Source organism: Ursus arctos, unplaced genomic scaffold, assembly GCF_023065955.2.
Source record: "Ursus arctos isolate Adak ecotype North America unplaced genomic scaffold, UrsArc2.0 scaffold_7, whole genome shotgun sequence".
Lineage (NCBI taxonomy): Eukaryota > Metazoa > Chordata > Mammalia > Carnivora > Ursidae > Ursus > Ursus arctos.
In genome coordinates, this window is record NW_026623089.1 from 38,054,370 (window position 1) to 38,075,905 (window position 21,536).

At 48.2% G+C, this 21,536-nt stretch overlaps 1 protein-coding gene across 1 annotated transcript in view; it reads left to right on the forward strand.

Moving 5' to 3' along the window:
- Positions 1-386: 386 nt before the first annotated feature.
- Positions 387-21,536, forward strand: part of ALOX5 (arachidonate 5-lipoxygenase) — a 50,369-nt gene continuing 29,219 nt past the window's right edge. The window contains exons 1-3 of the mRNA XM_026481574.4: positions 387-623; positions 8,169-8,367; positions 12,341-12,422. Coding sequence (XP_026337359.1) covers positions 474-623; positions 8,169-8,367; positions 12,341-12,422 — 431 coding nt within the window. The 5' untranslated portion in view covers positions 387-473. The remainder of the gene's footprint in view (positions 624-8,168; positions 8,368-12,340; positions 12,423-21,536) is intronic.

Below are 21,536 nucleotides of genomic sequence, written 5' to 3' on the forward strand. Positions count from 1 at the left end.
GAACTTGGTGAGAGTAGAGACCGTGTCTCATTTTCTGGGGGTCGTCAGAGCCCAACGCTAGCGCCTTCCGGGAGCCTGGCGCTGAGACCAGCTGAGGCAGGAAGGAGGGGTGAAGAGAGAGAACAATGAATGGGAGACTGAGTCAGTGAATGAACGGATGCATGGGTGAGGGGATGGCAGCTGAGGTGGTCCCAGTCCCCAGACGGCTATAACAGCCACACAGCCATGGGGTGAAAAACAGGAACGCGCGACCCCTACGGTGTCCGCGACGGGTCTGGAGCCGTCGATGCGTGAGGGGCGGGGCGGGGGCGGGGCCGGGCTTGTGGGGTCGGGGTCTGGCCGGGCGGGGGCGGGGCCGGAATATGCGGGGGGCGGGGCCGGGCGCGGGAAGAGGCTGCTGCGCGGGTCCCGGCTAGGTGCCGAAGCGCGCGGACCCGCCGCGCCGACGCTCGTGGAGCTCACAGCCCTCCGCCATGCCCTCCTACACGGTCACCGTGGCCACCGGCAGCCAGTGGTTCGCTGGCACCGACGACTACATCTACCTCAGCCTCGTGGGCTCTGCGGGCTGCAGCGAGAAGCACCTGCTGGACAAGCCCTTCTACAACGACTTTGAGCGCGGCGCGGTAAGGGCACGCTGCTGGGACGGGCTGGGGACACCCGGGGCCCCGTCGGGGCGGCCGAGACCGAGGCGGGGGGCGCCCGGGACCCGTTGGGGTGGTTAGGAACCGGGCTAGGGGAGTGTCCAGGACCCCGTCGGGGCGGCTGGGACCCAAGTTCGGGGGCGGGAGGTTTGCAGGGTGAGGGCTGCAGGGCGCCGCGCTTCTCCCCTGGGAGCAGGAGAAGGTGCAAGGTCTGCTCTCCATTTCACGGATAGGGACCCCAAGGCTCTGAAAGGTCCCTTAACTGGGCAAGTACTGTGGCAGCGCTGCTTGTGCCCCATTTCGTAGGGCTTCTTCCACAGGTCCTGGGGTGGGGGTGGGAGGTCGTGCGGGTCCTTGCCTTGCTGTGAAGCCCAGATGGCACCTCAGAGCAGCCTCGAACTGTGGGGAGAAAGCACAGGGCTGGGAGTACAGAGATCTTGGTTGAATCAGGGTCTGACTGCTAGGTCACTCTGTCTGCTCACTGAACCTGTTTCCCCAAATGTAAAGTGGAAGGGATGACTTCAGGCTGGCACAAGAATCAGGGTGAGCTCAAGCCCAGCTACTGGCACAGAATGATACTAGCAGACGTCTTCACACCTGAGTAGCTCACATTTTCAGGTCAGGTCCCCAGAGGAATTTAGAGAGAAGGAACAAGAAAACTCAAGCAAGAAGCCTTTTGCAACCTGGAGATTGTCCTACTCCCAGCAGAGTATACACCAGGGAACACTTCCACCCCAGGTGTGAGGGCTCAGTGGAGCAAGAAGAGGAAGGAGGGCTTCTCCTCTCCCCTTCTCACTGGATACCCTGGAGCTGTGGGAGTCCAGGGAGCAAAGGGAGCCAGTGTTTACTGTACCTCTAGTCTGTGCTGCCAAGTACTACATAAGGCCATGCACAGGTGGCCCCATTTAGAAGTGAGCTCCTGATGCTGACCTGGGCATGAATTCCAGCCCTGTGGCTTTCTTGGTGAGCATGGCAGGTCATGGTCCTTACCGAGCATTTAGTGACTTGCCCAGTCCACTGCCAACTGCATAGGAAGTGCTCGTTGTGATTATTGTGACAATCCCAACACACTTCAGGTGGGTGCCCAGGGAATGTCCCCGTCCAACACCCCCCAGCTCCTGAACGGACCAAAAAGATATAGACTTCACAAAGCGGTCTTTTCACCACTTAGTTGATTATTAGATTGAACGGTATGAAATTGCTCATAGTTGACAATTTTTGATAAACAAAACTGGGAATTTCATATGGTTCAACTGAATACTTCTTGGATAAAATTCATGAATTAGGTTTTAGGTCTGTAGAGGCTGCAATAAGTAGATACCAGTCGACTCCTTTTCCCAGTTTCAAACTCAGAGTGGGCTTGATTCCTCCCTAGGAGCTTCAGAACCTTGTTATTAGCCGACTTCACACTTAGCCAAGTTCAGCACGCTAGCCTGGCTCAGGCTCCCTTCAGAAAGAGTGGGGTGTTGAGTATGAAAACAACCATCTGTTGCTTGGTTTCCCCCATGAGGGAACTGGCCCTGAGGACAGTGGTGCAGGAAGGAGGGCCAATGAGAATCCACTTGGGAAGATGACACCTTCTGCCATTTCTGAAGCACCTTCATTTACTTCCATTCTTTCATGGTTCCCCCAGCATCTCAGGGAGGAGGACTGGGTACTTCCCCTTAATAAGTGGGCCGCAGTGGGCCCCATTCTCCTCTACACACACACACACACACACACACACACACACACACACACACCAGTGCACTCATGCTGTGCAGCACAGGGCACCCCACATGGGGCCTCTACCTGAAGGAGACACTGTGGTGTGGCCATAACAGGGTCCTTGGAAGAGGGGTGAAAGCACCGTTCTGTTCGTTATCTCCCCACCTTGAGAATTCATTCAAATGACACTATGACTGATCACCTCAGCGAGAGTCCCAGAAGCAAATTTCAGGAGAGGTTTGCATGTCACATTTCCATTGGGGTGGGAAAGGGCCAGGCAGGAGGGCTGCTGGGCTGCAGGGGAATCAGCTGGTTCCTAAAGGCTCTGAAAAAAATCCACTTTTGAGAAAGTTCCTGTTGGTGCAAAGTTACCCCACACTTTGTCTTGCACAGCCCAGAGCTACTTCCTCATTCTCCAGCCGGTGGCTCTTTAAGGACAGTCTGTCCCTGTTGGGTAAAGGTGAAAAAGAAACCTCAAAGAGAATACTTGCTCTAGAAGAACTGGCCATCCTGTTTTACTTGGAAAAGTGTTCTAATCATTATGGTTAACAGTCACAGTCACAGCAATAAAGGCTGTTACCAGGCAGCCAGTTCAGTCATTTCCAGATCTTTGGCCGATCAACACCCACATTACCTCTGTGCAGAATTCAGTCAAACAGTAGGACTGATTTCTTCTCCGCAAACTGAGTTACAGATCCCCAGTTATTCTCATCAGAGTTCCACATACTGATCCAGGTCAGGCCTGGGAATTGAAGTTCTCCTAAGGTGAGATTCTCCTATAAATGGTCACACCCTCAGGGGCTCCCCACTGCCTGCTTGGGAAAGCCCAGACCATGGACCCAGACAGCCCAGAGTCTGGCCCAAGGCTAGGCAAATTTGGCAAATTGATCTGTTTCCTTACTTCTGTCAACTGAAAGCAGTTCAGGTCAGATGGGATGACTTTTATAGATCCGAAGATCTCTGGGAAATCTTACTTGAGCCATTTTCATTCCAAGACAGCACTCTTAGGAAAGCTAGGGACAATACAGAAGTGTTTAATATATTGTCCTAGAATGCATTCAGTGAGTGTAGACAAATCTTACAATTGTATATACTTCTCAAATATATTCAGGGAATGTTAACCTTACTAATCTCTTTATGAAGAGAACACTCTAGAATACCTCTTGCTCAGTAATAATATATTAATGAAGAATGAACATTTCCTTATGAACTTCCATCTCTATCCCCCAGTCTTCCCTTTCTGTCCTCACTTCCCTACATTCTGCCTCATGTTCCTCCTTTTCTTCCTTCCTCTGCTCCCTAGTCCCCACCATCCCCAAACGTCCCCCATTTCTCTTTTCTTTTCTGCTCCAATTTCTCCCTCTAGCTCTGTCTTCCAATCTCCCCCAGTCCCCTCTTCTCTGATCCGCAATCTTCTCCTCTCCCTGCCCAGCCCCTCATTAGCCTCCACCAAGATGAACATCCTAGGCTGGGCCTCAGGACTCTCTTCTGTCCATGCTCCAGCAGAGAGATCCCTCTCCCTGTCCCAGCAACAACAGGGATCTGGGACAGAAACAAATGAGACCTTTCTAAAAATGCTGATGTAAAGATCAAATGAAAAGTGACCAGCTAACACACTGATGAAATATTCAAAAGCCATGGGGGCGCCTGGGTGGCAGAGCGGTTAAGTGTCTGCCTTCGGCTCAGGGCGTGATCCTGGCGTTATGGGATCGAGCCCCACATCAGGCTCCTCCGCTGTGAGCCTGCTTCTTCCTCTCCCACTCCCCCTGCTTGTGTTCCCTCTCTCGCTGGCTGTCTCTATCTCTGTCGAATAAATAAATAAAATCTTTTAAAAAAAAAAAAAAGAAATATTCAAAAGCCTTAAAACCATATATCCAATAAAGAGTTGAAAGCAACAAGTGAAATCAGAAAACTGGCCCTTCTGTGGGATGAGGCTTGGGAAATGCATGTTTCCCTGCCTGCATGCCTCTCTCCAGGATCTGACCATTGAACCTGCCACCTCTGACCCAAGGAGCTCCAGGCTCTAACCTCCTCCTTCTACATATGCATTCCCCGCCTAGGAGGTCTTGCTCTCTCAGTTCTCTGCAGCTAAATGTCTTGCCCATCTCTTCCCCTCCCCATTGACCTCACCTCTGAAACCTTACCACCTCCCAAGAGCTGCCTCAAATGCTATCTGTTATGCCTTTCCATGTCTTTCCACCCCACCCCATGGTTTATATACTTTATATCAAGGAGTTGAACCAGGGCTCAAAGAAAGGTCATGTGTCTCCCAATCCAGGGCTTTACCCATGATATGACCATGGGAACAGTGGGAGGAACCTGGGCTTGGCCAACCACAGGTGTGGATTCTAAGTGTGGAACCACCAGTTACTCACTAGCATGGTAGCTGCCTCAGTTTACATCTGTAAAATGGGATAATCATCTCCTTGGCCGTGCATATATACTGTATTTATTGAGGGCCTGTTACGGGTAATCCACTGTTGATAGTATCCACTGTGCAGAATGGACATGAGAATTCAATGTTTCATGGCAAATAAATGATCCACCCAGCGTACTGGCCTACGGAGAAGAGACAGGAAGGTACGCCCTGCAGCTTTATGTACCTTCCTAAGACCTGGCTTTGCTGTTTGATGCACAAGACCCTAAGATCTTTCTGGAGGCCTTTCTCTAGCCTTCGTGACTCCCCACTAGAGGCTTTCTTCAGTTCCAGAGCCACAGTCACCAGACTTTGTCCCTAAGACTTTCTAAGTTGGGCGAGACTGAACTCCTCTAGCTCTGGTTTACCTCCTGTAGCACGGGGTCTGAAGACAGGACCAGCCAAATACAAGCCAGACAGGCAGGCCTCTCTCTTTCCCCCTGCCAAAGACCCCATTAGATGGCATGTTGAGTTCCTATAAGCCTGTCCAGCCTGTTCCTTCCAGGTGAAACTCCAGGGCCCTCTGCCAGGCACTTATAGGAGTGGGTGGGGAAGGGGGACCTGGAGAGTCCCATTCTCCTGTGACTGCATGACAGGTATGCTGAATGGAGACCCCACTGTTCCCTCCCTCAGAGAAGCTGTTCTATCTCTTCCTTGTCAGTTACCACTGCCAGCTGGACATCCGGGCCTCCATCTGAGAATCACCCAGTCCTGGAGAGTCTTCTTTGGCCCCAACTCCCTTCCCTTTTTATTACAAGGTCCTGGGCTCATCCTTCCCAAGAGTGTCCACCTCAGACACTCAAGGCACCTGTTACTTTAGAATGGCTGTCCTCTCCCCACTTGCCCTGGCATCAACACCACAGACACTGTCAGCCCTCTCCAGCCCCTCAGAGCCACAGGAAAGCCGCTTCCCTGGAGCACCTGTCCAGGGCCAGGCCTCACCACACGCTGACTTCCCTTTACTTGGCCTGCACTGCCAGCAATAAAAATGCCTCATGGCCCCTTCCCCACCCTCAGGAATTCCTCCGGGTTTTGAGCCAAGAGGTTTGAGCTCAATTTCTTCCTCCCACATCTACTTCTGGCTACTCAATTTGCTGTGTGTAGTGAGGGATGGATTGCAGTGCAGGGGCCCATGCTAGCTTAACCGCTGCTCATAGGCAGTGACCCCAGGAGTCCCAGAGGCAGGACCAGTTGATCCTGATGCACACAGAAGCTGGTTACCTGTGCCCTTGGAGAAAGGAGCTCACTTAGACATCATATCATTTGGATTTCTCAATGACCGGACAAACTAGGCATTATCTCCCCTTGCTGGATGAAGAAACAGAGCTTCAGGGAGTAAAGCAATTTGCTGAGGCCCACGATCAGTCACTTTGGAGCTGCAGTATGACATTGAGACAGGCTGACTGAGATGCCCTATTGCATAGGCTCACCTTGCCCTCTGACCCACACTGCCCACCCCCAATCTTTGGTAAGAATGTCTATCTTGGCCCCACAGGAGAGCTGAGGTCTCTGCCAATCTGCCTGGCAGGTGGGACCTGGAGTGGGGGTAGACCCTGCCGATGTCCAGTGCCTCTTCTCCTTCTCCAAATGGACATTGGGCCTCTTGTCCCATCAGAACCTTCCTACTGGCCCCCTGATGCCTCAGCTCAGGGGTCTCCATTCTCTCCTTCCCCCAGAAGTCACCCCACAAGAGCTGTGTCCTTCCTTTCCTCTTCTCCTCCCAGTTCCTCAGGTCATCCAGTCCCTCGTTGGGACTTCTCTCCTAGCCCTGCACCCCAGGGCTTCCTGGCTTCTTCCCAAGGGATGAGCACCCTCCAGTTTAGATAGGCTCCCACAGGCCTGAGGTCAGTGCTCTCTGTGACCTCACCTATGGATTCTGCTCTCCCACAGGACATACTGTGGGGTAGGGGGTTCTTTCACCCTGCACGAGGGTGCATTCTGGCAGCACAGATGTGCTTGTGCTGTTAGGGACCAAGAAGTGGCATCCCAGCACAGAGGCTGGGCTCCTTGGTCCCCAGAAATGCTCCAACTAAGGACTCAGGTCCAGACCACAGAGCACAGGGAGGAGACTTCCGCTTTCTGACCACAAGTGTCTGGCATCTTTGGTAACCACAGCATGCGAGCTGCTCACTGTGCTCAGAGCCAAGAGGTTTGCTAAAAATACCCAACTTCCCATTTCTCTTAGGAAGTCCTCCCTGGGGGTCCTCTGGCAGCTTGGTGGGAGAAGGATGAAGATAGAGACGCATGGGGTCACATGCAAGGTGGACACCCCTCCCCTCCATTTACTTCACTATCATGCTGAGAACTCTAGGTTTTGGCACCAAGGAAGAAGCTCAAGGATTGGTGAAATCTGGCTTAGAAAGTACCTTCGGGGGGGGGGGGGGAGGCACTGAGTCCAGGACTTCCCAAACCTGCTGGTGTATAGAACACCTGAGGCAGTGCTTGAGCTCTCTTCCTTTCCCTCTGCCGTCCAGATTTGCAGACACACAGGTCACCTCCAAGCCTCAGAAGGGTTGCCCAGCACTGCCACCGTGCCTGCCCGTCTCCTAGAGTCAGGAGTCTGGCAGCACGAAGCACTGAGCAGCTCTGTCGCAGGGACCCGGTCAGCAGCCTGCACATGGCCTGCAGTGGCACCTTCTAGCAGCAAGACCAGCCTCAACCCACCACTGTGCCACGGATGTCATGGGAACTTCTTGCCTGATTTTCTTGACCTCTCTCTCTGTGGCTCCGTGAACAGCAGATATCCTAGGATGACGTCTGTGCAACCTCACTTGCACCTCAGCCTCCCCATTTTCACTCAGTTATTTGCTCCCCAGAGAACAAGAGAGACACAGAGCAGCGGTGCTGGAAAGGTCTGGATTGGAATTCCTTCTCTGCCAATGAGTTGAAATGGGACTTCGTAAGCCTCAATATCTTCATCTGTGAAACAGTCATGACTGTCCCTCATCCTCACGTCATCGTGGGGGTCTATAGCAATCGTCAGCAAGCCCTTTGCAAGATGTAAAGGACCGCCCAGCATGCAAGGGCTAGTTTGCCCCCTCCAGCCTGCAGGGTGGAAAGGCCAGCAGCTCCCCTGCCCTTATTGTGAGCAGGGGCAGCTGAAGGGGACCCTCACCAAGCACAGCCTAGCAGAGGGCACCCCTGCCTGGAGTCTCCCGTCCTCCAGCCTGAACCATGTGCAGACAGCAGAATGGCCCCCTCCGAGCAGCACCGTCCACCCCTTACTCACTAGATCTCCCTCTCCGTAACGGCCTTCCGGGATTTGTCCATCTCCGTCTCCCAGGTGCAGCATAGAGCCCGGCGAGGGCAGGCATTTGGCAGACAGCTTGGCTGAATGAACTAAGGGGTGATACAAAGGTTCAGGAATCCCCCAGACAACCTGATTTGCCTTTTTCTCCTCTCAGGTTGATTCTTATGATGTGACAGTGGACGAAGAACTGGGCGAGATCCAGCTGGTCAAAATCGAGAAGCGCAAGTACTGGCTGCATGACGACTGGTTCCTGAAGTACATCACGCTGAAGACGCCCTGTGGAGATTACATCGAGTTCCCCTGCTACCGCTGGATCGCCGGTGAGGGCGAGATTGTCCTGAGAGACGGACGCGGTGAGTGGCTCAGGCCCCTTCCACTCCCCGAGCTTCCCAGGAACCGAGGGGACTTGCAGGCCCTCCTTCCTCCAGGAACTGTATTCACGGGAATAATACCACTGCTGCTCTGTGCCTCGATGCACCTGCAGGGGGTACGACTTCCTCAGGGTGGTACGAAGCCCCACGCTCAGAGGGTGGAGCGAGAGGCCCCCGCACATGCTCAGCTGTCTTCCCTCTGTGCTGCAGCCCTTCAGGAGCAAGCTTATGACTCCCTTTTTGTCAGAGGGTCCCTTGTAGCAAGTACCTGTGGGACATCTCCCTAGCTGGCAGTTCTCCCCGTGAATTCTCCACTTCTCCTCTCTGTGGGTCATAGCGGGGTTTGGGCCCCAAGGCACCCTACACAGGCCTGGGAAGGGAAGAGGTTGATAGGAGTGCCCCAAGTGCCAGCCCAGAGGGGCCATGGCCAGACCTGGCAGTCATGGTCACCAATTGTTAAGCCTAAAGTCCTGCATTTTGCTAAAAGAAAAAAGAACCTAAAATCTACCCTCTTAAGCAAGACCCTCCAATGTGCAGACCCCAGTCTGGCACTTCCTTGGGAGAGCATTCCTCGTAAGAGACAGGCAGTTGGCCCAGTGTGGAGCAACAGAGAGAGGGATGGACGGCAAAGCTCAGCTGAGGCCACTGTCCCTCTGAGTGACTCCCCCTTGTGCACTAGCCTCTTCTCCAGCGTGTGGGAGTCAAACCCATGCCTCGGAAAAATTCTGTGTGACTTCAAGTCATGGCCTTTCAGTTTGCTCACACTCTAAACCCAGAATGAGAAGTCTTCAAAGCTGTGTACCCCTAGAATAATGAGGAGGAGGAGGACAGATGTTTTACTCGTAAGGTGCTTAATACTTCTTAGTCAACAGCACATTCCTATCACTAGATCATTCATTCTTCACAGAGGTGCAGTGGGGTAGGCAAAATGGAAAGGATTACTACCCCCATTTTTTAGCTAAGAAAACCAGGACAAAGGAGAAAAAAGTTCTTTTCTACCTAGTGTTCTTAAACTATCAGGCCACATCCCATTGTTTCTCACATGGAATTTAAGAAACCAAATTTCAAAAATATTTCTGAACTGAATGATTGGAGCTAGAGGATTTTTGTCTCACGACCTCATGACCAAAAAAAAAAAAAATCACAAAGTTCATTCTGTCTTGTGGTGGCCAGAATGTGCACTGTTGTGGACCGGCGTTCTTTTCCTTCTCTGGTATTGGAAAAATACTAGCTCCAAGTCTCCCTCCTGCCCCTCCCACCCAGGGTCTTGGTTGTGCAGTCTTCTTCCCACAGACCCTGAATCCCTCTCCAGCAAAAAACATATGGCACATTCAAATGAGGATGTTTAGAAAGGTGTAGGCCAGTGTGCAGGGGGTCACAGCAGTGTGCAGGACTGCTAGTCCTGGTGGGGTGAGGGGCGAGAAAGGATGCCAGATTAATCCCAGAAGGGGAGTGTCCTGGAGACAGACTCCCTTGGGAACAGCTGTGGCCCCCAGTAGAGATGCAGACAGCCTGGGGAAACACCGAGAGAGGACCCGGGAATAATGTCCTCTCCTCATTCTCCCATGCCCTCCTCTCTCTGGTCTGGCTTCCCGTGGCTGAGCCCAATCTGAAGCCCATCAACATAATTCATTCCAATCAAGAACAAGATCGGCCTTCAGGGACAGGACAAGGTGAAGGATAGATCTGGAGGGGGCACATAGAAGCTATCCATCCAGTATGTTCCACTTGTCAAGTGCTGTGTAGCAATCTGAGAGGCTTTAAACGGCCTTTTATTTTGTGCCTGATCTCATGGTCAGAAATCTGGGAAAGGCTCAGCTGGGCAGTTCATCTGTGAGCCATGAAGCATCAGCTGAGGGGGAAGGACTAGGAGGCTCACTTCTAAGATGGTTCTTCTCTCCCATGTCTAGTGCCTCGGGGCTCCTGGGCCTCTCTCTCCACCTGGACTCTCATTCTTGAAGCCTTCTCTATGGCGTGGGGCTTCTCACAGCTAGGCAGTCATGGGGCAGTTGTACTTTTTATGTAGTGGCCATCTTCCAAGAGCAAGTACTCCAAGAGACAGAAGGTGGAAGCTGTCAGTCTCTTCCTGCCCGAGCCTGGAAACTGGCAGAGGGTAACTTCCACCATATTCTATTGGCTCAAGCAATAGAATGGGTCACAGAGCCCACCCAGACTCAAAGGGGACACAGACCCTACCTCTCAATGAAAGAATGTCAAAGAATTTATGGTCGTCTTTAATCCACCACATGGCACAACACCCAATCCTTGGGACAAGCTGGAAATGAAGGGGCCCAGCCCACAAGCAGTCTCTGCCATCTAACACTTCACCACGATACCCGGGGTGAACACGGAGGTCCCGGGGACCCAGAGCATCTATGTGAAAACACAGCTTCAGTAAGGCACTCGTATCAGTGTTTCGAATCAACCCCTACTCCCAAACCCTGGGGCATTCAGTCTAGGTCTTGTCACCTGGTCACCTGCTGTGTTCCCAAAAGTTCCATCAGTCACTGGGATAGACTGTCCAACACCTTCAGGGCCAGGACAAATGGAGCTTACACCTTTTGAAACTTGGTATGTGCAGTTCCACGTGTTCTGCCTTATTCATACCACTGAAACCGAAGAGACCCAATTTCTCAGAGCCGGGTGCCTGACGAAGAGGCTGGTGCTCTGAGGTGGATTAGAGACGATCAACGTCAAGTGCCCACAGCAGTGTCTCCTGTAGCCAGTGAGAGCTGTTGTTACAGTGAATACTCATCTTGCCTTCAGTGGTCTCAGGCCGCCCCTACTGGATGGCTTTCCATCCCCCTGGAGAACAAGGAGGGGCCCCAGTGACCTTCCTTTCTGGGCCCCAGTTCCCAGCCCTGGACTGGAGCTGCCTCAGCCAGAAGTTGCTCTGAGCATGGGCCAAGAGCTGTGGGCTGTAACGAGGTAAGTTCAGAGACTGAGAGTAGGCATTTACAAGCTTTTACGGCAACTTGCAAGAACTATTCTATGACTGTTGCATCTTATAATAAAAACAGGGCTTGTGTTTTGAATGTCCTTGGTTTGTTTTTTATTTCATTTTGCCGGTAGTTAATTTTTATTGTATTTTACAAAAATATCAGTCTGTGATGAAATGGAAATTTTAAGAGCCACAGAGAGCTGGAGAAGCACTATTATAGGCCCCCCCTTTTCGGGAGATGCTCTGGAATCCTACTAGTGTGGGGGCCCACTAACTGTGTTCACTGGCTTTACCTTAAATCACAGTATAAAGGGTAAGCATGAACCGGCCTCTCCTGCTCTAAAGGCCCTTACGCCACTTGCCCCACTCCTGAAATGCGAACCAAGACACCTTTGAATCTGGGCTAAGAGGGAGGAAGAGGAAGCTCAGTCTATCATGATTACAAGGACAATAATGTTCATTACTGTCCCCACTTACGGGCGGCCAAGCACTGTGTACAGTACTCACTAAATCCCCACCATGACCCTAAAAATAGGCGTTTTCTCTCCATTTTACATGTGAGGAAGCTAAGGCAGCTTGCTGTATACACTGTGCCTGCCGCAGACAGGCGGAGAATCACTGACCTACCCCCGTAACGCCTGGTGAGAACCAAGCCCGGCTCCTGTATCTGGATGTGATTCTCAGGGCCCCGAGCTGCAGGGCCCCGAGCTTGCTGAGTGAGCAGGCAGAAAGAAGGGGAACTGGATTTGTCTTTTATAATGGGAGTGGCTAAGAGCACGGGATTTGAATCTTGTGTTGGAAATCCACTAATTAGATGTGTGACCTTGGGCAAAGTTCAAAGGCAAAGCTGTTCAACCTCCCTAAGCCCCAGTGTCCTCAGCATGAACGGGAGGTGGGGGGGTGTTCTGAGGCAGGTAAAGATGGTGCACGGGCAGGGGGTGTGAGGGAAACCCGAATATTGGACGTTGTTACCTTCTTCCCATGGCTGTTCTCACACCTGTCCTTTCCTCACAGCAAAGCTGGCCTGCGATGACCAAATTCACATTCTCAAGCAGCACAGACGTAAAGAGCTGGAAACACGGCAAAAACAGTATCGGTGAGTTATGACATCAGACCAAACAGCCATAGATAAACTGTGCCCACAGATTACGGCTGACCACTGCTGGTAAGTGATGGCCAAGCCACCAGTTCCCTGGAGCGCTCCTCAATCCCCTGTCTCCCCCCGACCACCACTCCAGGCAGAGATGGTACAGAGCATTATGGAAAAAACTTGACGTCAACCATAGCAGCATTTAGGAGGAATGGGAGGAGCAAAAGCTTGGATTTACATTAATGTTCTTTCACCTCCCCTTGTAGAGATTACCCCTCACTTTTTATGTCTTCTGATAATAATTCGATCGTAAAAGTGATATATAATCTACAACAAAATTGACAAATCTTTAACAGACCAAGAAAAAAGAGAGAACTCAAATTATTAAAATTGGAAATAAGAGACGCACCCACCTCACACATTAAAACAAATCAAAGGAAATACTATAAACAGCTGTACACCAACAAATTAGATAACTTGGGTGAAATGGACAAATTCCTAAAAAGACAGAAATGACCAAACTGACTCAGGAATAAATAACCTGAATAAAACAGTCACAAGCAAAGAGATTGAATCAGTAATTTCGAAACTTCCGACAAAGAAAAGCCCGGGCCCCTGATGGCCTCACTGGTTAATTCTACCAAACATGTAAAGAGTTAACATCAATCCTGCATAAGGTCTTCCAGAGAACAGAAGAGGAGGGAACACGTCCCAACTCATTGGATGAGATCACTATTATACCAAATCAGACAAAGATATCGTAAGAAAACTGTACACCAATATCTCTTATGGGTATAGATGCAAACATTTTCTACAAAATTCAACAAAATACTATAGCAAACTGGATCCAGCAGCATGTAAAAGGCATGCTACGGTATGACCAGGTGGGATTTGTCGTAAGGAAGCAAGTTTGGCTTAACATCCCCAAATCAGTTAATGTAATGCACCATATCAATAAAGAACAAAGAAACACATGATCGTGTCAAAAGACACACAAGAGTGCATTTGACAAAATCCGCACACTTTCATAATTGAAAAACACTAGAAAACTAAGAATTAAAGGGAAATTTATCAACCTGATAAAGGGCATTGGTAAAAAAAAAAAAAATTTACAGTTAACATCCTACTTAATGGGAAAAGACTGCATGCTCCTCTCCTAAGGTCCAGAACAAGATAAGGACGTCAGCTTTGACACTTCTGTTCAACATTGTACTGGAGGTTCTAACCAGGGCAATGAGCAAGAACGGGACCAAAGGCACCCACAGTAAAGAGCAGTAAGCAAAGCCATTGCCGTTCACAGAAGACATGATCTTGGATGCAGAAAATCCTAAGGAATTCATAAAAAACTATTGGAATGGCTCACCTGGGTGGCTCGGTCAATTAAGCATCTGCCTTCAGCTCAGGTCATGATCCCAGGGGCCTGGAATTGAGCCCCCAGTCGGGCTCCCTGATCAGCGGGAAGCCTGCTTCTCCCTCTGCCCCTCCCACTGCTTGTTCTCTGTCTCTCTCTCTCTCTCTGTCAAATAAATAAATAAAATCTTAAAAAAGAGGAGAAAATAATACATGATCTAGAATGCTCATCTGGGAAATGGTCAGTGGGCTGTATCCAGCCTGTAAGTTTGTCTCATGGTCATTTTGGAGCCCTGGTTACACAGGGCTCTTACTCCCCAGGTTTTCTCAGCCCAGCACCTGTCTATTATCAGGCGTCTTTCATGTCCTGCTTTGGCCATTGGAGACATTTGAGTTTTGTGACTTGTTCCAAGGGGGAGGGATGGAAGGAATCGTGCTAAACTATCAGTATGGTCACCTGGGCTGTGGAGGGGCTTTTGGGGAGTGATGACCATTACACCTTTCCACGTATTCCTCTCTAGTATGCAGTATGGCAGGTTTATTTTAATCCCATAAAGCAAAAGAAGGGGAATCAGCGAACTGCTGCTACACAGAGCAACATGGGCAAACCTCACAAATACAGTGCTGATCACTGAGGCCAGACACACCGTGCCTGGGATTCTGTTGTTTGGGGAAAGTTATATAGCAGTGCAACCATGAATAATAGCAAGGAAATGATTCTCATAAAAGGGAGGATGGTGATTGGGGGAGGTTGGGTGGGAAGCAGGTGCAGTGTGGGGGTGCCGGTAACATTCTGATTCTCCATCTGGATGTTGGCTATACAGATGTGTTGTGCATTTTTCTGTACATGTATAACTACATATACACACATACATATATATTCCATTTCATAATAAAATGTTTAAAACTTTCATGTCTTTATATCAGGTGAAGGAAGGTAATCTGATTATCCTGGAGTAATGTGAAAGATTTATGAATTTGTGATTTGTTTTAAGACATTTGTGTGTGAGCCTCTCAGACACCGTATGATGTGTTCTGAGACTTCTGTAGTTAGACGGCGCACAAATACAAATACTGTGAGAGCTCTGCACCACCAGTACCATCTTAAAGGATTGGTTTGGTTGTGTTTTTTTCCAAAGCGATTTATGTTTTCCCTACTTTATTTGTTTTTTACTTTATTTTTTTATTTAAATTCAATTAATTAACATATAAGGTATTACTGGTTTCAGAGGTATTCGTCAGTCTTATATAATATCCAGTGCTCATTATATCATGTGCCTTCCTTAAGGTCCATCACCCAGTTACCCCATCTCCCCACCCTTCCCCTCCAGTTGTTTCCTATGATTAAGAGTCTTGTACGGTTTGTCTCTCTCTTTGATTTCATCTTATTTTATTTTTTCCTCTCTTCCCCTATGATCCTCTGTTTTGTTTCTTAACTTCCACATATGAGTGAGATCATATGATAATTGTCTTTCTCTGGTTGACTTATTTCTCTTAGCATAATACCCTCTAGTTACATCCACGTCATTGCAAATGGCAAGATTTCATTTTTTTAATGGCTGAATAGTATTCCATTGTATGTATATACCACATCTTCTTTATCCATTCGTCTGTTGAGAGATATCTGGGCTCTTTCTGTAGTGGCTATTGTGGACATTGCTGCTATAAACATTGGGGTGCAGGTGCCCCTTTGGATCACTACATTTGTATCTTTGGGGTAAATACCCAATAGTGCAGTTGCTGGGTCGTAGAGTAGCTCTGTTTTCAACTTTTTGAGGATTGTTATTTCTGTGCTCCTTCCTCAGCTTTCCTCCCACTTCAGCCACCCCTGTCAAAGCCCCTACAGTGAGCACACCATGTACTTTTGGCCCTGTGGGAAGAAAGAATCTTAGATTGTGGTGATGCTAACCAACTTTCAGAGAATTGGGCTAGTTTGTGTCCTGTTAGGTAAGCAGACAACAAGTTCTATCAGTTCCAATATAATTCAGACTAAGATGTTAACGGCTGATAAATTAGTTTTACAGACATGTCTTAATTCAGTATTTTCCGCAGTGTGCCCTAGAAACTTTTTCCCCATGATAAGACAAGTTCAGGAAATCACATCCACTTCCTGGAGGTTCCCGGTGCACATACGCATTGAGAATTCTGAGAAGTTCTCTGCTGGTGGACTGTGCTTAATTTTTTTCAGCCCAGTGTTTCCCAAGAGAATCTGATGTACAATTCTTAACATCCGCAGAACAAGTACTCTATGGAGCACCTTTGGAACATGCCCCTTCTAGAACTAGGGAACGGTGGATTCTGCCGTGCGGTTGTTTCACAGGGATGGGTTTTGGTGGGTCTAGAGAGATGGGGCCAAGAGCTTTCTGGTGAAACACTTGTCCCCCTTCTTAGATCTAATCGTCATTTTTTCCTTCCTCCTTCTACTCATCTGTCCTTTTCAGATGCCCTTCTCTGCTTCCGTTCAGGAAACACTGAACTTTGCAGCGTCTGCATAATCTAGGGGTTCCTCTTTCACATGAACTCTCGGGGTTCCAGATGAGAGTTTGGAAGTAAAGTAACTAAGAATAGTCTCCGATCTGTCAGAAAGCTGCAGGCCCAGCTGGCTCTCGTCCCTCAGTCAGCCGGGCAAGGAGCTGGAGAAGCCCACACAGCTCATCACGCACTCCCCGGTTCTCACTGTGCCTGCGTATACCCAGACGGGGCGCTCAGACAGAGCAGCGCACCGCGTAGTGGTCTGCGATCTATGATATGTAATCACCCCGCGACTTGCTTTCTTCACTCATTGTTCTGTTTTGAAGGGCAGCCAGTTGACCCAGATGGTGTCGTCCATTCATTTAGCGTCCGTACAGCACACTGTTGTATGACTGGCCCGCCAGGCTCACCCGCACTCGGGCTGATGGACAGGAGGACCTTCATTCATTCCCGGCTGTCACAATCTGCACCTCAGGGCACTTCCTCATACGTCTCCTGGTGCTGTCATGGAGGAGTTTCTCTAGGGAATATTCCTAGAAATAGACTTGCAGGATTGCAGACCACATTTGAAGTTTTTTAGATGTTGCCAGTTGTCTCCCAAAGAGGTTCTGGCAGTTTTCACCCCGAGCAGCTGTTTTGGAAGGTGCGATTTCCCTGCGTTGTTGACATACTTTGCATCTTGAGACATTCTCATCCGGGTCAGTCTAATGTCCTGAAATCGTATCTCATTGATTTCTTCATTCTTAAATTGCCACATCTTTCTAGCTGCGTGTGAATTCAGCCATTCCCCTACTGATGGACATTCAGCTGGTTTCTCACCTGTCTGTCTTTGGCATTACCAGCAGTACTGCAGGAAGCAACCTTGCACAAGCAGCTTGATGTCCTGGTGTCTTCATCCCTGTCACATGAAGTTCCAGAACTCACATTGCTGGGTCAAATTAGCTGTTTCATTTTAAGAAATACTAACAAAAATCCTTTCCCATGATTTTATAGTAGTTTTCGGTGCAATTTTCCAGTTGCATATGTATATATAGGACATACCTGGTCATGCGGATCTTTTATATTTTTAACAATCAAAAATCCCTAAATTGGATCCCATTGTTGTTTTAATCTGCGTTCCCCTGCCTATTGGTGAGTTTCGCCTCTGTGCATTGCCTCTTCTTTGAATTGCCTATGTGTATGCTTTATTTTTCTGTCTTTCTTATGATTAATCTAAAGGAGCTCTTTGTATATCAGGCTAGTATCCTTTTGTTATAAGTGTAGCATATGTCGTTTGTCTTCTCTTGCCTTTGTCACGGAAGATTTTAGTTCTTTGTTTTCTTAACTACATGTGTTGGTTTTCCTTTATTGCTTTGGGTTTCCTGCTTTGCGTAAGAAGGCCCTCCCCACCCCAGTGTTACATAAATACACTTGTATTTTTGTCTAATACTTTTGTAATTTAGTCTTTAACATTCGGCTTTTAATTCACCTGCCACGTATTTTTTTTTTTTTAAAGATTTTATTTATTTATTCGACAGAGATAGAGACAGCCAGCTAGAGAGGGAACACAAGCAGGGGGAGTGGGAGAGGAAGAAGCAGGCTCATAGCAGAAGAGCCTGATGTGGGGCTCGATTCCATAACGCCGGGATCACGCCCTGAGCCGAAGGCAGACGCTTAACCACTGCACCACCCAGGCGCCCCATCCTGCCATGTATTTTTATACGTGACGGGAAGCAGGGGCCAGTCATCGCCAGTATCACTGACTACGACTACATTCCTCCCTACTGCCTGGGGAGGACACCACGGCAGGGCCGGCCCAGGATGGTGGTTATGGGCGTGGACTCTGAAGCCACATTCCGAGCTCAGCTCCCACTTACGGCCACTCACTCCATGTCCTGTGAGTTGTTTAGTCTCCGTGTGCCTCACCCCCTCAACCTAGAAGGTGGGTGAAAGAATAGTATTATCGCACAGCGTTTTGAGACAATTAAATAGATTAAACCGTGAAAACACATAGAACAGTATTTGGCACCTAGAAAGCACTCGATAAGTGTTAGCTAGTTTCCTGTCACACTTACATATTTTCTTGGGGCTGTTTCCGGACTTCACATGTTAGTCCGTTTTTCCACTTTGCAGCCCAGTGCCATGTTTTGATTATTATAACTTTCTAATATACGTTAATAGCTCTGCCATTATCTCATGGTTCTCTTTTAAGATTTTCATGATGAGAATTGCTTTGAATTACATATAAATGTGCTATGTACTGACATGCCAGTGACATTCAGTCTGCCCACCCCCACCCAGGAACACAAGGTGCCTTCCCCCCATCTAGATCTTGCGTAATGACCTTCCCTAGAGTTTCTAATTTTCTTTTTGAAGGTCTTTCTCCTCCCTGGGTACTTCATACAAGGGGAAGGATAGCTTGTACCATTCTGAATGGGATAGTTTTCTGTTTGTAAATAAATATTGCTGGGATAAAGATAAATTAGTTATTTTAAAAATATTTTCCTTGTATTGACATCTTATTAAACTCTTTTATTGACATGAATCTTTTTTGTTAGTGAGTCTTTTAGTTACCTAGTCATTCAGTCATATTATCTAATGACGATAATTTTGTCTGTCTGCTATTTTCCTTTTTTTTTTTTTTTTTTTCTTATTTCACAGCTGGAATTCCCCAAACAAGTAGTAGTAGCAATGATGGTCTTGATTTTTGAGAAAATGCCTTTGATATTTTTATTTAAAATTCTACTTTATATTGTTTTCTGATGAACACTCTACCATATTTCAGAACTTCTTTGTTCATTCTAATTGTTTGGCTGAACTTGTTCAGTTAATTTCCTCAGAAGAGGTTTCGGGGAAATACAATATCTGAGTCGGTGCTTGTCTCCACCCCCCAAAAATTCTCCTCCTCTCACCAATGACTTAACGATACGAGAGGTTTAGATGATGACCTAAAAGGAAGTCTGTAAACACGTCCCACTGTCTCCCCATTTTCAGTATAAAATAAGAAACCTAATGATAACTAGATTATTTTTCTTTTCCCAGAAACTTGTGAGGTTGTGAGAGCATCTCTCTTCTCTCTCCCCCTCCGATCTCCCCCTCTCTTTCCCTTCCCTCCCTCCCTTCCCTCCCTCCTCCACCTTCCCCCACCTCCCTCCCTCTCTCCCTCCCTCCCTCTTTTTCCCTTTCTCCCCCACCCCCCCAACACACACACACACACACACACACACACACACACACGTCTTCTTTCTCTTTGGCAGTATATATCTATACATGCCCTTTTTCCTTTTCTTTTCTGCCTAGGACTTAGAAAATTGAGGTCTTTCAACTTAGGAAAGTTTTTCTCTTATTTCTTGATTTTTACTTCTCTGTATATTCCTCTCTCTCCTTTTGGACTTCTTAGTCTCTGCCTGTTAACTCTTCTGTATCTGCCTTTCATGTCTCCTGCGTTTTCTTTTTTTTTTTTTTAAGTTTTTATTATAATCCCAGCTAGTTAACATACAGCATCATATTAGTTTCAGGCGTACAATATTCAACATTTCCATACAACACCCAGTGTTCATCACAACAAGTATACTCCTTAATCCCCATCGTCGTTGCCTTTTTTCTTTGTGGTTTTGCTCTGTGTTTGTGTTACATTTTCTTCCATTTTGCACAGAGCAGCGCCTGGCCCTTGACAGGTTCTCAGTAATTAGTTATTGAATGAACAAATTTTGTCCAGCAGACAAATTAGATCTCACAGTGACTGTTCTCTTTTCCCATTTGTCTATTGAATTTTCAATTCAGAAATCATCTTTCGTTGTTGGAGAAAGTCTTTTAACATTCTACTTATATCTTTTTAACACTTCTCCTTTTTTTAAAGAAATTAAATGTCTTTTTTGCTTCTTCCTTCCTTCTGCCTGTTCAACTTGGCCTTCCTCAGTGGACTGTGATTTTATTTTTCTTTGTCTCTTATTTGCGGGCACAAAGACCTTTGGCCCCCGTGCAGGCCAGCCTGTCAGGCGTCTCAGGCAGCAGTGGCCTGCGGGGGGGGGGGGGGGGGCGGACACAGGCGTACTGTACTGTCTCCTGACCACTCTAGGTGGGGCACTTCCGTCCATCCGTGCTGCCACCCTCAGGAGGCGAGGGGAACAGCGGCGGGAGGCAGGGAATTCCGAGGAAATGAATTACTTTCTAAAACAAAGGAAAAAAAATCAGTAGATTAGTTGACGTTGTACACTTGTCTACATTTTAACCTGTTAATGTACCAGCAGTGGCGCTAATACAAATATAACAAATATAGAAGATTTTCTTAAAGTCCAGGAAAATGGAATATTGTAAGTAAACCAACAGTGAGAAATGACAGTGCTGCATAACAGAAAATGCTTTTCAAAATGCATCTGCTCTGACTGATGGTATCCAGTTCCTGTTCGCCTCTGTGGTCCTAACGGGAGTCTTACTGGGCCAACAGGACAGCATGAAAAACCATGGGGATTTTGGTGACAGTAAAGGGACAAAATGATATTAAAGGGACTCCAGACTTTTTCATGACCTCAACTCTCAGTGCTTCAGTTTCCTGTCATAAGAGAGATTTTAATAAAGGAGAATTAGGAATACAAATGGAAAAGCTGTTAACCCAAAATGTAAATTCTAGTTTTTAAACAAATACAAGATCATTCTCCCTGAGCTAAAGAAACAGTTTTGGTTAGTTTGGGTTTTGCGGTAAGCAAAGAAAAAAGTTTTAAAAAAAATTTTTTTTAAGTGAAATTTAAGGGTCACCTGGTGGCTCAGTCGGTTAAGCATCTGACTCTTGATTTCTGCTCAGGCCATGATCTCAGGGTCATGGGATCGAGCCCCATGTCAGGCTCGGTGCTCAGTGGGGAGTCAGCTTGAGATTCTCTCTCCCTCTGCCCCTCCCCCCATGCTCACAAGCACGTGCACGCTCTCTCTTTCTCTCTCTCTCCAGAATAAATAAGTCTAAAAAAAAAAAAAAGAGTAAAATTTAAAAAACAAAATGTAAGTGCCCAATGCTGCAGGGTAAGTTTCAAGGACACCAGGATCTGAAAATTTTGGCTGGAGAGAGTGCGTGGTCTGTCTTTGGGGGAAGCTATTTTGCTTACAACCGTCACCAAGCCTCCCACCGGCAGCGCCCGTGTCTGAGGCTCTGCATCCAGCCGCCCTGCTCCCCTGGGCACCCTACTGGGAAGGAATGACCACCACCCCCGTTCCCCAGCCACCATACACAGTGCGGGGACGTGTTGACTGAGCCGGACGGGTACTGGCTGTCCAGGCCAGCCTGGAAGTGGGGGAGCCTCAACCACTTCTACCTCCGGTGACTGGCAG